Source organism: Myotis davidii, unplaced genomic scaffold, assembly GCF_000327345.1.
Source record: "Myotis davidii unplaced genomic scaffold, ASM32734v1 scaffold125, whole genome shotgun sequence".
Lineage (NCBI taxonomy): Eukaryota > Metazoa > Chordata > Mammalia > Chiroptera > Vespertilionidae > Myotis > Myotis davidii.
Window position 1 is genome coordinate 4,869,551 of NW_006299390.1, and position 14,984 is coordinate 4,884,534.

Genomic DNA, 14,984 nt, shown 5'->3' on the forward strand with positions numbered 1-14,984 from the left:
CTACTTCAGAATAGGCTGGTCAGATAGAAACTATAAGGTTAGCTTGCTTAAAATGATTGAAGACATAGGTTAACACTACAAAAAAAAGAGATAGCTTTAAAAGAGAACCAAATAGTACTTCAAAGAAATAAAAAATATGGCATTGATATTAAAAACAGAAAAAAATAGCAGACTGAAAACGGGTAAAGATAGTGAATTGGTAGAAGGGAAAAAAATTACCCAGAATATAAGAGAGTGTCAAACAGATTGATATAAAAAAAGCAATTGAGATAGATAGGATATTCAACATACATCTATCTAACAAATTGCAGATGGAAAGAAGAGGGAGAGCAATATTTGGAGAGAAAATGCTAGGGGTTTTTCTGAATTGATGAAAGATGTTAATTTGTACCACACTTAGACACATTTTGGAGAAACTGCAGAACACCAAAAACAAAGAGAAAAATCTTAAGAGCAACCAAAAGAAAATGACTTGATTTCTAATTTCTACTCAAAATTTCTAATTACACCTCAGTCTTTTCTTCAGGGTTTAATTTCCATGTTCCTGAAGTACATCTTATAATTCTTCTGTCTCTCAAAAATACATAAAACCTATTTATTGCTAGCAACAAAAGACACATGAGACATAATAACATTGAAGGTTTTTGAATGTAGAAGAATAGAAAAAGATACTGTAGGCAAACACTAGCCAAGAGAAAGCTGGCAATTTTCATTAATATCAAAAGAAATAGACTGATCCAAGAAGTCTGAGAAAAATTTAAAAATTAATTCATTAAGAAGACCAATTTGTATGCATGTGATCGTATAACTTTAAATATATCTTTATATAACCAAAGTCAATAGTAAAATACCACATTGGGAGGTTTCAACATATTTTTTTTTAGTAATTGCTAGGTTAAGCAAACAAAAAAAATGTAGTGAAAGTATGTATCCTACAAGATAGTCAGAATTTTATTCTAAAATTGGAGAATACATATTCTTTTCAGGCATAAGGACAGTTACAAAACTCCCATTTTCTAGGCCACAAAGTAATTTTCAACTGATACTATCCAGGCCACTTGATCTAGCTATAATGCAGTTAGAAAATAGTGACAGCAACAAAAGACCTCATACATTTGGAAAATTTAAAACATAAATAACAAATGTTTAAAAATAAAAGGCACAGTATTAAACTGAAATACTGACAGCTGAGGATTTTTTTAAAAAATACTAGTATAAGTTACTTTCTGCCAATAAAGTTGAAAGCTTTACTGACAGAAAGTAAACTTAACTGACTCAAAACTAATTGAAAAACTGAGGAGGTCTATAACCATAAAGCAATATTGATTCAATAATTTAAAAATCTGCCACCAACAAAAACCTCCAGATGCATCTGTTTTTAGTGGTGAATTTTGCCAAATATTCAAATAGACAGGTAGTCCTAATCTTATACAAATATAGAAAAACAGCATATTCCCCAATTCATTATTTTGCAGCTAATATGACCTTGATACCAACACCAGAAAGACAGTATGAAAGTGGGAAGCCATGAGTTTATTTCCCTTATTAATAACTGAGATGCAAAATACTAGGAAGATGAAACCAGAGTTTAATAAATATAAATATGCCATGACCAAGATAGCTGGAATGCAAGGATTTTCAACTTTAAAAAAATCCACTAATCTAGTTTGAGCTCCTTTAGTTGATTAAAGGAGCAAGAAACATCCGATCATCTCAATAGATGCAGAAAACAAATTGGTAAATTTTATTGGAGATTTATAATGCAATGACTGGAAAGTACTGTCCTTAATCTGATAAAGTATATCTTTCAAAAGTTGGAACAAACATTGTACATAAATATTTATTACCTCATGTGCATTTTAAAAACAGAAATAAGATGCTTACCCTCTCTACCACTTCTAGTGAACATTTTGATAGAGGGTATTAACCAATGAAGACAGGAAAAAGAAATAAATGGTATAAAGATTGAAAAGGAAAAACCAAAATCACATGCTATATGACTATCTATATAGAACATCCAAGTGACTTCATAGACAATTTATTAAAAATATGATACATTTTTAGATGATCAAGAACATCAAAAATGGTTACATCAACATAAAAAAAATGAATTTTTGTCCTAGAAGCCAGGGAGCAGCAAATTTCCTCTGCAAAGGGCCAGATAGTAAATATTTTAGAATTTTGCCTGACTCATGCAGTCTCATATATTCTCCCTCACCCCTCCCTTAAAGTTTTAAGTACTACTAAAGATACCATACTGAAAAAATGGAGTCTGAGGAAAGATATTGGCAAAATATGTGACTTAAATGGCTTTGTTTTTCAGAATATATAAATAACTTTTAAAATCAGTAAGAAAAATAGAAGTGGATATGGAATAGAAAAAGTTAACTTACAGAAGAGGAAATCCAATGATTAATAAGCATATGAGACATTTATTTGCCCTAAGAATCAGGAAAAGTAAAACCAAAACAATAAGAAAACAATTTACACTCATCAGATTGGCAGGTGTTAAGAAGTTGGATAATACCAAGTGTGGGCAAAAATCGGCAAAGGAAACTGATAACACTGCTGAGAGTATAAATTGTTACAACTGTTCAGAAACAAATTCGTAATACCTAATAAAGTTGATATGTGAATAATATCCAAGGACCCGGCAATTTTACTCCCATATATTAACTCCTAAAGAATGCTCTACATATGTGCACAAAGAGATGCATAAAAGAATGTAAGCATTGTGTGTAATGAGGAGAATTGACAACAAAATAAATTTTAACGGAGAGAAGAGACCAGTACACTGTGCTTGATTCTTTCACTGTAACACCTTATTGAAGTTGGAATGAATGAATTTGAGCTTCATGTATCAGCATGGATAAATCTTGAAAACAAAGCTCAGTGGAATAAAAAACAAGTTAAAGAATGGTGTGGACAATGTGATAACATTGTTATAAATTCTAAAATATATATAAAATAATATAGTTTAGAAATATTTATGCAGCTGAACTATGAACTGCATGGAAAAGATAAACACAAAACTTACTACCCTTACGGAAAGGATAGGGAAAAAGAAATAATGATTAAGGAAAAGTATAAAGGGGCTTCAATTGAATCTTTTACCTTACTTTTCAATAATCTGAAAGAAATATTGCAAAATACTAAAATTTGACAAAAATGAGTAGAGGCCCCATTGGTTTTGATTACATTATATTTTTAGGTGCTTGAAATGTTAATAAATGTGAAATGTTTTTTAAATGTAATACTATATTCATGATTAATCTGTACGAAGTAAAATACGTTGTTTTTTCTTAAGAAGAAATGGTGTGAATGACATTGCTTCTTCATGTTGTCTTTTTCAAACACTTTCAGTTGCTTCATGTGCATGAGATCTTCCTTGATTGTCACTACAATTGGGAACTGGTGATCTGGTGTATCTCATTAACACTTTTTCTGCTAAGATTTGTTACCCTTGGATCAGAAACAAGTAAAAAATATAGCAATACCTCAATATTACTTACTGAACAGGTGAGGATCCAATTGATTTACTTTAGTTGTGATATTCTTAGGTTGATTTGACTCTGGGGTTAAAGTGTTTCATCTTTTAAATAAAGACATTTAGATTTCCTTACTTGTTGCAGCTTTTAATTATATTTAAAAATTATTTTCTTATAAGTTTATTGTAGGAAATTTGGAATATACAGTAAAGTATGAAGAATATTAATATCACCTATAATCTCAATAACCAGAGAACTGCCACTAATATTTTAGTGATGTCTTTCAATATCTTTTAAAAATGAGTATTTGTTATAATTTTAAGTATTTTTAATTGTTTACATTTTTTTTATAAAAGATAAACCTGTACTTGAAAATGGAGAAGAAACCTAACAAAAAAGAGGAACTGACAATAGTGAATAATGTTTTAAAACTGGCTACTAAACTGCTAAAGGTAAAAATAAAATTAAAAATGGATATAATGTAGAATATGCTGCTTGACATATTTGAGTCCTTTGTAGATCCTACCTTGTATTTGGTTTTCATGACTATCCACCTTGTTTCCAAGTTATATTTAAGCATATTCACACTCTTTATATTTTCTCATTGCAAAACCAAAGTAATCCAAATCATTTCATTTTGAAATTTTGATAACTTGAAATTTTAAGACTTTTACTAAAGTTTAGAATATTATAGGCATTGCCATCTTTGGAAATTTTTGCCTCCTATAACTTAAAATAGATTTCACAAAAGGAGATTTGCTGTCAATTTGGAGAATATTTTTTATTTTGTATTTCTCAGAGCAGTCTTCTGTTTGGCCTGCATGCGTTAGCTTAAAAAGTAGTAATACATAATCATTATAATACTAGAGGCCCAGTGCATGACATTCATGCACTGGGCGGGGGGGGAGCGGGGGGGGTCCCTCAGCCTGGCCTGCACCCTCTCGCTGTTTGGGACCCCTCGAGGGATGTCCACCTGCCACAGAGGCGGGAGAGGCTACCGCCACCACCGCTGCGCTCCCCAGTCATGAGCCCAGCTTCTGCATTGAGCGTCTGCCCCCTGGTGGTCAGTGCATGTCATAGCAACCAGTCATTCCACCGTTCAGTTGATGCATATTAGGGTTTTATTATATAGGATATATTACCGATAAACGTATTTTTAAATCATTTTTGGTGATGATAAAAAAGAATATAATTTCAGTCTATCTGATCTCATAATACCTCTTTGGAAGTAATTTAATAAAATATTTTTATCGCTGCATTGCAGTGTTAGTGATGCTTTTCTTAAAAGGAAAATATTTTTTAAATTCTCAATTTCTATAACAAATGAAATATTCTTAGAGTTGTTTATAAATGTTCAGAATACAGTATGAAATTAGTTGGGCCTCAGTGTTATGGTTAATTCTTCACTCAACTAAAAAGCATTAATTTGCTATAGACTGTGCCTGACAGTATACTAGGCAATGAAAGGGTTCAGAAGAGGAGTGTGGGTTTGTTTGATACATACATATTAAATATCTTCAGAGTGTAGGCACTGTGCTGGACAGGGGGAAGCTATAAAGATGAGATTTAAGAGCAGCTGCCATCTCTCAGAGTAGAGAGAAATATAAAAATAACTAAAATACAATGCACAACAGCATGATTTTTTTTTTTTATCATACACTCTTCTAGTCGGAAACCTGGGACTTAATATAAATTGCTCCTTCACTCTCATTGCACAGCCAAGAAATTCTCTGGCACATTGATTCAACCTCTCATATATCTTCCAATTCATCCCCTTTTCCCTTTCAATAGTGCCCTAAGTGAGACCCTCATCATCTTTCACTTAAGCTTTAGAGACACTGAACTCTTAAGGTATTCCTGCTTCTGGTCTCACTACTCTCTCATCCATCTTCCACCTTGCTGACTGGTGAGCTTTCCCACATGCACAGCTGATATGCTTCTCCCCTAATTAAATTTCTTTGGTGCCAGTCTGTCAGTACAATCAGCCTAAAGAATGACCCTCACATACATTGCCAGCTTTATGAATTTGAAGTAATTCTTTCCTTGTTCTTGGGCTCGAACGATGCTGAGCAACATCCAGCAGTTCACAGACGCCATGTTGTCAGTTGTCTTGATGGCATCCTACTCTCCCTGCCCTCTAAGTTTCAGCCCCACTGCCTTTTATGCATACTTCTTTTGTGGAACTGTAATAATTAAATTATTTATTTGTAGGGTCTATTAGACTGTAAGGTCCTTCAGCACAAGAACTGAATCTTAATTTCCCAGAGCCTAGCACAGGGCCTGGGACTTTAAATGTTGGAATCAACCAATTCATTCATTCATTCATTCATTCATCCAAAAATTAATTTTCTCAAAGGACTTTTATATATGTATTAGTATTGGCAGAATATTGGCTAAATTTCTAATTCTTCTGCAAAAAGATATTGTTTAAGTTTATATTCTTACACTAAGAAATGTTCTCAAACTTGGTAGCTATTAGGCCAACACTTTTCTAGTCATTCATTTGGGAGAGAACTTGGAGTTTCAAATTTAGATTATATAGTGTGTTTTTTTCCAGTTACATTTGACATGCAACATTGTATTAGTTTTAGGTGTATGATTAGACATTTATATAACTTATGAGGTGATGCCTTGATAAATCTAGTACCTACTTGAGACCATACATAGTTATTACAATATTATTGACTATATACCTTATACTAGGGGTCCTCAAACTACGGCCCGTGGGCCACATGCAAATACAAATATTGTATTTGTTCCGGTTTTGTTTTTTTACTTCAAAATAAGAATGTGCAGTGTGCATAGGAATTTGTTCATAGTTTTTTTTAAAACTATAGTCTGGCCCTCCAACGGTCTGAGAGACAGTGAACTGGCCCCTGTTTAAAAAGTTTGAGGACCCCTGCCCTATACTATAACTTACAACCTATGACTATTTGTAACTGCCAATTTCTACTTCTTAATCCCTTCATTTTTCACTCATCTCCCACCTCCTTCCCATCAATTAGTTGTAGAGTTATTTGAAAGGAAGTCACCTTCTTTAAAGAACAAAACAATAAAAAAACCCTTAATGTATAGTTACTTATTTCAAGTGTTTATTCTTTCTAAAACTATTCATAACTTGTAACTATTTTTTTTTAATCCTCATTATATATTGCCCTGAATTAGTTTAACTGATAATTCTTAATCTGGCTCATGATTTTGTTTTCTTCTAGGAATTGGACAGTCCCTTTAGGTTATATGGGCTTACAATGAATCCATTGCTTTATAACATCACCCAGGTTGTCATCCTGTCAGCCGTTTCTGGTGTTATCAGTGACTTGCTTGGATTTAATTTAAAGGTAAGAATTTACAGGGTTTTTTTATTACTTAGTGCACTGTTACATTTTTGTGGCATTTATTTTACCCAGCTCTCTTTTGAAATCTCACCTGCACAGTAATGGAATCATTTTGATAATATTGTATACAATTAATAAAAATAATTTCACAGAATGATAAACATTCTTGGTTTATAATATTGTTGGAACTCCTAGTTTGGAACAGTATTAGTTACAAATAGAACTTTTGTGTAGAATAAGTGGAAGTATTTATTTTTACTCATATAATCTGAATCTAATTTAAGTGATAAAAAAGAAAAAAAAGAGCCCTATTTATTTTTGGAGGCCAAAAGTTATATTACTTATCTATAACTAGAGGCAGGGTGCATGAATTCGTGCACCAGTGGGGTCCCTCGGTCTGGCCTGCAGGTTCAGGCCAAAACTGGCTCTATGACAACCCCTGAGGGCCCTGGATTACAAGAGGGTGCAGGCCAAACCGAGGGACCCCACCGGTGCACCATCAGGTCCGAGGAGGGATGTGGGAGGTGAGCCAGCTGGGGAGGGACCGCAGGAGGGCTCCAGGGCATGTCTTGCCTATTGCTCAGTGCCTATTGGCTGGACCCCAGCAGCAAGCTAACCTATAAAAAAAATAGTGCGGGACACGTATTAATACGTTTTTTATAGACTAGCGGTAGAATGCGGGTAACGTATAAATACGTTTATTTTTATACTTTTTTATTGCTCTAAAGGGATGCTAACATGCAGATATACGAATTCCAAAGGACAAAATTTGGGTCTCTAACACATACAATGGGGAATTATATATGTACTTCCAGATATAATGGTAATCTATTCAACTGTGTAGAGTCATCCCTTCACACAGTTCTCTGCCTCGCCACGCATTCAGTGCGATTCTAAGAAAAATAATTCAGTATACATTTTATAGTAAATCACAAAAAGTTTCATTGAAAAAAAATATGTAAAACTAAAGTTACCGTAATTTTACTGAACGTTGCCATTTGCGCAAAAAATTAGCAAAAATGGCCCGCGCCACCTGTTAGCACGCGATAAAAACTACCCGCAAACAATGTGTTAAACTAGTTGTATATGTGTATTGTGTACACTTCCCTGTAAAAGAAAGCAAGAGAAACCTGATTTTCACTTTACTTGTTTAGGGTGAATTCTTCTTGAAAATAAAGGGATAAAGGAGCTTTAAAAAGTAAAATGAATACTTACGAATTAAATTTAGATAAAAATAGTGTTATGTGATGTAACTTAATAAATTAGGATATTAAAACTGGCTCTAATGGTCACTGCTACTATTATTTTTCACCAGTTGTGGAAGATCAAATCATGACAATGCAGAGGAAAGAAGATGTAGCCTCTTTTCCAGAATAAGAGAACCAACTGAGCGGCCTGGAAGCAGCCCTGACTCTGCTGCAGGTGTCTCAGCTGGGAAACGGAAGTGTTTACATCCCACTGTCTTGTGCAATTCTTATATTTATTTTACGTGTTCACTGTTTTTTTACATTTACTTCAGTCTTTATATTTTATTTTTAGCATCGAGTGTACTTAATTGTTGATGAAAAGGGTGATAAAACTGATATCCAGATACTTGAGATCCTGGTAATTGCTCATAAATAATTGACAAAACAACAAATCGTGAGAATAGAAGCCATTGCTAAGCACTGTTTCTCCATCAATGCCATGAACTTGCCTTACTTGAGGAAAACTTCTTTAACTTTGAAATATTGCGGTGGACTCAGCTAAACCCATAAAGCATTTTCTTCAGTAAATCAAAATCCATTCAGGGTTTCGCTTGAATTATTTTGGATCAATGCCAGGATCTAAACTGATTAAGCTGCAGTTAAGCACCCTTCAGTATTAATATATATAGTATTACGTAACAGGTCAACAAAGTGCTCTTTTTGATGATAAAACTCTTAATAGAGCAATAATTGTAAATGGTTACCATACTGTAAGATATTTTGATAAAAATTTAGTAGTAATAGTATTTATTTGAAACACTGGGCTGTTTGCACAGCTCTGTGCATGCTCAAAATGTGCACTTTTTAAAATTGTTACTTTTAATGCATATCTTTATATGGGATATGTTATAGTGTACGAGGGCATGATATGGTATCCTTTTGAGTGAGGTATATACTCATCTCACAGGTGAAGTGCCTATTGATATTACTAAAGTACATTATGTTTACTCAAGTAAAATAATTTTCTCCCCATGGTACACTGTAGTGTATGCTGTTCATACCACACTCAAATGAACAACTTAAGAACCAGTAAAATACTCCTCGGATTGATAGTTATAAAAGTACTGTATACCCAAATTTTCAGAAAAAAACAGCTTCAGCTTGCAAATTCTATCCTCTAAACTTAATCTGGTACATCTCCCCTTCCTCATCACCACCCAATTAATTATATAAGGGCTATTTTAGATGTTTTTAACCTGGAAAGTTTACCTACCACCCCACTGCCCCCTCCACCCCCCAAATAATTTGCCAAGTGTCCAAATGAAAACTTACTATATTGGCACCTTAGGTAAATAGGGCAAATATGATAGTATCTTATTGGGCCTTGATTTTAAGTTGTTATATTTGTACAATCAAGAATATTTTAGGAAATAATTATAACATGAAATGTATTTGCAGTTTTTTAAAACTGGGCATCTAGTTTTTAAAACAATTTATTTGAAACAATCTGTTTTCTTGGTGCAAGGTGTGTCATGTTGAATATCTTCACATTTTTAAACATTTTAGGGAATTTAAAATACTTGTAAGTGGTTTATTTGATTGGTGCAGTTTTAACCCCTGAATCATCACCTTAAGATCAGGAATGTGTAGAGAACAGAGCCATGTCGTGATGTCACTTTGCTCTTACCATTCCTTCTGATCAGCCTCAATTCAGCCTCTGTAGTATATTTATTTTCTGTAGAAAACAACAAAAGCAATTGTGTTTTATTTGCCTATGTTCTAATATGTTTAATAATGACCAAAGTGCATTCTGAGTTTTTCAAGGAATGTATTACTGGAGCTTTAAGAACATACTTATTTTCTCATGTGGAAAATTAGGCTTTGTCTGATATGTTTCTTCTTCCTCTATTGTCTAATGTTGAAGTTGTTTTTAGGAATTATATTTTATAAACTTTTTCAAAATAAGGTACAAAGCTATTCAGAACTTAACATTTTGCACAGAATATGTCAAATATATTTTGAGAAAAAAAGTACAGCATGAGTTCTGTTCAGAATAAAAGAGGAAACTATTGTATCTCACAAGAAAACTTATTTCAGAATGGAAATATTTTTGAGAAAAGTAGCTGACTATACTGATTTAGGGAAGTACTTGTTTTGGATTGAAGTTCATTTTAACTTGGAGTTTGGGAGTTGACTTAACTGTGTACCATATACCTCTTAACAACTTATTAATAATATGTTGAGTTATTTCATTAATATGGGCTACAGTAAAATACTAAAGGGAAAAAGTTGTCATTTTAAGCAATTTCAGAACATTAATGAACTGTTTTCAAAAAAGAAAAATTGACTTTGCTGCCTTTTAGAATACCATGAATGTAAGAAAGTAAAAGAAATTATAATATCACATAATACAAAAAAGGCAGTTCAAAGATAGAATTGTGGCAGATATTCTGTGTTAACTTTCTTTGCCACATGAGTTGTTTTTGAAAGTTTGAACAGCAGGTTTAATAAAACATTGTATGACTGACAGTTAAAAACTAGAGATGTTTTTTTTAAATTTATTTTCAAGTCATATACATTTCTATGGTAATTTTGTTTGACTATAGCATAATCTTTAGTTGTAGCTTTTTGGTTTGAAGGGAGTGGAAATAAATTTTTTAAAAATTACTAACATTTCAGATTTTGTTATTCTCAGAACATGAGAGCATAATACATACACAGGCCTTTTATTAATGATGTTATGACATTATCATTTTTTCTGCCAAGCCTATATGAAGGATACCACCAATGTTTATCAACAGCACTGACTCCCCACAGTGCTTACTCCCTGGGGAGTAGACTGCAGGTCAAGGAGGTAGTACAGGTATACTTTCAAAAGAGTATTCCCACATGATTGAGGATTACTTTCTTAAGATCAGGAATTTTATAGAATGTAAATTTTATTAGATTTTAATTGTATTCACTGCTGTATTCCCAGACAATAATATAGTGCCTGATACATAGAAAAATCCCACTGAATGAAAGAGTGGATGGATGGACGGACAGACGGATGGATAGATGGAGTCACCTAGGACCTTAAACACCACCTTGTCCAAAGGCCTCATTTCTCTAGATAAAAAATCTGAGGCCACAAAAAAGTTAAAAAGCTTGCCTTAGGTTGCACAACTAGTTAGTTGATGGTAGAGCCTACACTCTGCTTTATTCCCTTTGAAGGTATACTCTGTAATAGCACATGTGTGCCTCCTGACTGGTCAAAATACTTAATCAGAGGCAAATTCTGGGGAGAACAAAAATATTGATAAATTGTCTGCCCTTATTTGTAGTGGTTATATATAAACTAATAAGCCTTGGCAATAGGAAAAGGCAGAATTCATGTGATATCTCCCTATTTAACTCTGCCGTGTGGCCCAAGGAAAGAACATATGCTTTGGAGTCAGACTTGTTTTTTGTTTTTTTATTGATTTTTTACAGAGAGGAAGGGAGAGGGATAGAGAGTTAGAAGCATCAATGAGAGAGAAACATCAATCAGCTGCCTCCTGCACACCCCCTACTGGGGATGTGCCCGCAACCAAAGTACATACCCTTGACCGGAATCGAACCTGGGACCTTTCAGTCCACAGGCCAACGCTCTATCCACTGAGCCAAACCGGTCAGGGCCAGACTTGTTTTGCAATCTTGGGTAAGTTGGTTAGTCTCTGTGAGCTTTGGTTTTCTCTACTATAAATTACTGAGAGTAATACCTATCTTACAGGACTATTAGGAGGATTAATAAGATAACATGTAAAGCACCTATCACAGGAACTGACATGTATTGATGTACAGGAATATTGGTTCTCTTGCCCCTTCAAATAAGTAATCACCCAAAACAAGTCACAAAAATTTCCAAGCAAAACCATTCATATTACATAAGATATCATCTGCATCCCTGACAAATATGAGACATAATTAAGAATCATCCCTCATACAAACTATATATATATATTTATTTATTTATATATATTTATATTTATCCTCATCCACCCACAAGTTAACACTTTTAAGTAACCGGTGAATCTTTTCCAGTCACTTTAATTTGGAGTTTAACTGGCCTATATGCATTGGCCTAAATGTTTTATTCTATTTATTAATTTTTAGCTTTTATTGAACTCGACCAGAATTGAACCTGGGACCTTTTAGTCTGCAGGCTGATGCTCTATGTATTGAGCCAAACCAGCTAGGGCTAAAAAAATTTTTATTACTGATTTTAGAGAAAGGAGAGAGAAATATCGATGTGAGAGGATAACATTGATGGGCTGCTTACTGCACATCCCTTACTGGGGATCAAGCCTGTAACCGGGATATGTGCCCTGACCTGGAATGGAGCCAATGACCTGAGTGCATGGACAACACTCAAATCAACTGACCAGGGTAGGAGTGGACACTTAATTCCTTTTCTTTATAAACAGGCACACTAAAATGTAGAAGGGAAGTTTTATTACTCTTTTGTAAGCCTACATATAATATCCAATTATGAGTAATTTCCCTAAACTCTCAGGTGCGTATTCCATTTATGTCTTTATTATTAGATCTCTGTCTCCATTTATATGTGGATTTCCTCACTAATAAATACCCCAGAGTCTTTTTATCTTCTGCCTAGTCAACCATCAGACTTAAGTTGTCTGCTGTGAGTTGGTGGAGAACATCTGAGTTGACTTTCTACAAATCATGCTTATCAAGATATCCCTGGGCCCTAACTGGTTTAGTTCAGTGAATAGAGCATTGGCCTGAGGACTCAAGGGTCCCAGGTTCTATTCTGGTCAAGGGCATGTACCTTAGTTGCGGGCACATGCCCAGTAGGGAGTGTGCAGGAGGCAGCTGATTGATGTTTCTCTCTCATCGATGTTTCTAATTCTATCCCTCTCTCTTCCTCTCTGTAAAAAATCAATAAAACATATTTTTTTAAAAAGATATCCCTGGAACTTCTGGTCCTATATTTGATGTTTTGTTTTTTTAAATATATTTTATTGTTTTTAGAGAGTAAGGGAGAGATAGAAACATCAATGATGAGAGAAAATCATTGATCAGCTGCCTCCTGCACGCCCCCTACTGGGGATTGAGCCCGCAACCCAGGCATGTGCCCTTGGCCGGAATCAAACTGGGGCCCTTCAGTCCACAGGCTGACGCTCTATCCATTGAGCCAAACCAGCTAGGGCTATTTGATGTTTTTAAAACCAATCTCTTGTCCATTTATATGCTCCCTATAACAGTTCTAACCTTCTTTATCATCCTCAAGCTCCTAATTCCTCTTATTCTATAGCTGTTAGCATTTTTCTTCTCTCACTTTACTGAAAAGATAAAAATCATCACACATGAATTCTGTCTGCTCTCTTCTTCAGCTGGGGGAAGAGATAGATGATGCTCTCTGAGGCCAGCTCCCCATCAGTGCTTAGGATTCGGTCCCTGTCCTGCTATATGACACCTCCTCAGTTTTCCCCCTGCCACCATTATCTTTTCCTTTACTGGTTTTATGTTACCAGCCACTTAGATTTCAATGAGAGGGGCTTGGATTGAGAGTATGAGAGCATTATTTAAGGTTTATAAGTTGGATGGAAACATTTACACTGGATGGCACTGCAAAGGCTTCCCGTACTCTGGCCTTGTCTGAACAAGGCAGGAAGTTGCTTACTCATGTTCAAGTTTTGTGTCTGTGTTGTGTTGGTTTTTTTTAAATTTATTTTTTAAAAATGTTTGTATTGGTTTCAGAGAGGAAGGGAGAGGGAGAGAGAGAAACATCAATGATGAGAGAGATTTAATGGATGGCTGCCTTTTGAATGTCCCCCACTGGGGATTGAGCCCACAACCCAGGCATGTGCCCTGACCAGGAATCAAACTGTGACCTCCTGGTTCAAGGGTTGATGCTCAACCACTGAGCCACACTGGCTGGGCCCGCGTTCAAATTTTGTTGGATTGTATCACTACCTGTCAGCGACAGCTGAATGGGTCAGTGGTTGGTGCCTGGCCCTACAGCAGTCAGCGATTGTATGGGCCTGTGATTAACCTCTGAACCTGCTGGCAATAGCTTTGCCCAATAGAGGTATTCATTCTCCTTGACAGTGACTTGTGGATGCACTCAATCTGTTACTGCACGTTTGAGTCAGTACAGTGTTAAGCAGGGAAAGTTGCTAGAAAAAGCAGAGGCCCCCAAAGAAACCTTTGCATTAAGCAAAGCAAGAAAGTCCTAGAGAAGAGGTAGTAATTGTGGAGAAGGGAGGTGAAACCAATAGAAACTGCCCAAAGCTGGCAGAGGCAGAGTGTTGATAGCGTGGCGGTGTGCTGTTGGTTCATTAGAGCTGGTCTCAGACTGGTAGCTTCATCTTGTGTCCTGAATTGAAAAGCCAGATGTCCTTGTGATAAACTGAAGTAACCAAAATGAAAGGAGTTTTAGGGATAAATAGACAGGTTTAAGGAGATTTAGGAACAAAGAGGGTCCACGGGGGAGCAAGGCATAGGTGAGGGCTTGGAGCTGCCAAAAGGCATACATTCACAGGGGCGGGGGTAGGGGGGTGGAGGGTGCCACAGGATAAAGGGAGAGGAAGAATCCATTCACAGAAAATAGGGAAAAGCCACAGGGTATGGGGAGAAAAAGGAAACAAGCTTTCACAGAGGATAGAGAAATGGGGACAAATGGGGGAAAGAGGAAAACAGATTTCCACAGGAGACAGAGAATTCTACCACTAAAGGGGAGAGAAAGAGGGACCACATGGGGTTTAGACTTTGAAGCTGACATTCTGCAAAAGAGTGACACATGAGAAGGGAGTATCAAGAAACAGAACCTGTGGATTCCTCTAGTATTTTTATGGTTTCCCGTATTGGTTTAAGTCCTTTATCCATTTTGAGTTTATTTTGTGTATGGTGTAAGTTGGTGACCTAGTTTCATTTTTTTGCATGTATCCAATTTTCCCAACACCATTTATTGAAGATGCTGTCTTGACTCC

The 14,984-nt window shown here is 35.3% G+C and overlaps 1 protein-coding gene across 3 annotated transcripts in view; it reads left to right on the top strand.

Annotated features, from left to right (window-relative positions):
• Window positions 1–10,677, top strand: part of PHTF2 (putative homeodomain transcription factor 2) — a 72,755-nt gene extending 62,078 nt beyond the window's left edge. For all 3 annotated transcript variants that reach the window (XM_006774912.2, XM_006774913.2, XM_015571260.1), the window contains 4 exons: window positions 3,364–3,519; window positions 3,845–3,940; window positions 6,701–6,826; window positions 8,139–10,677. In XM_006774912.2, the coding sequence (XP_006774975.1) occupies window positions 3,364–3,519; window positions 3,845–3,940; window positions 6,701–6,826; window positions 8,139–8,159 (399 nt within the window). In that variant the 3' untranslated portion in view covers window positions 8,160–10,677. The remainder of the gene's footprint in view (window positions 1–3,363; window positions 3,520–3,844; window positions 3,941–6,700; window positions 6,827–8,138) is intronic.
• Window positions 10,678–14,984: the final 4,307 nt, after the last annotated feature.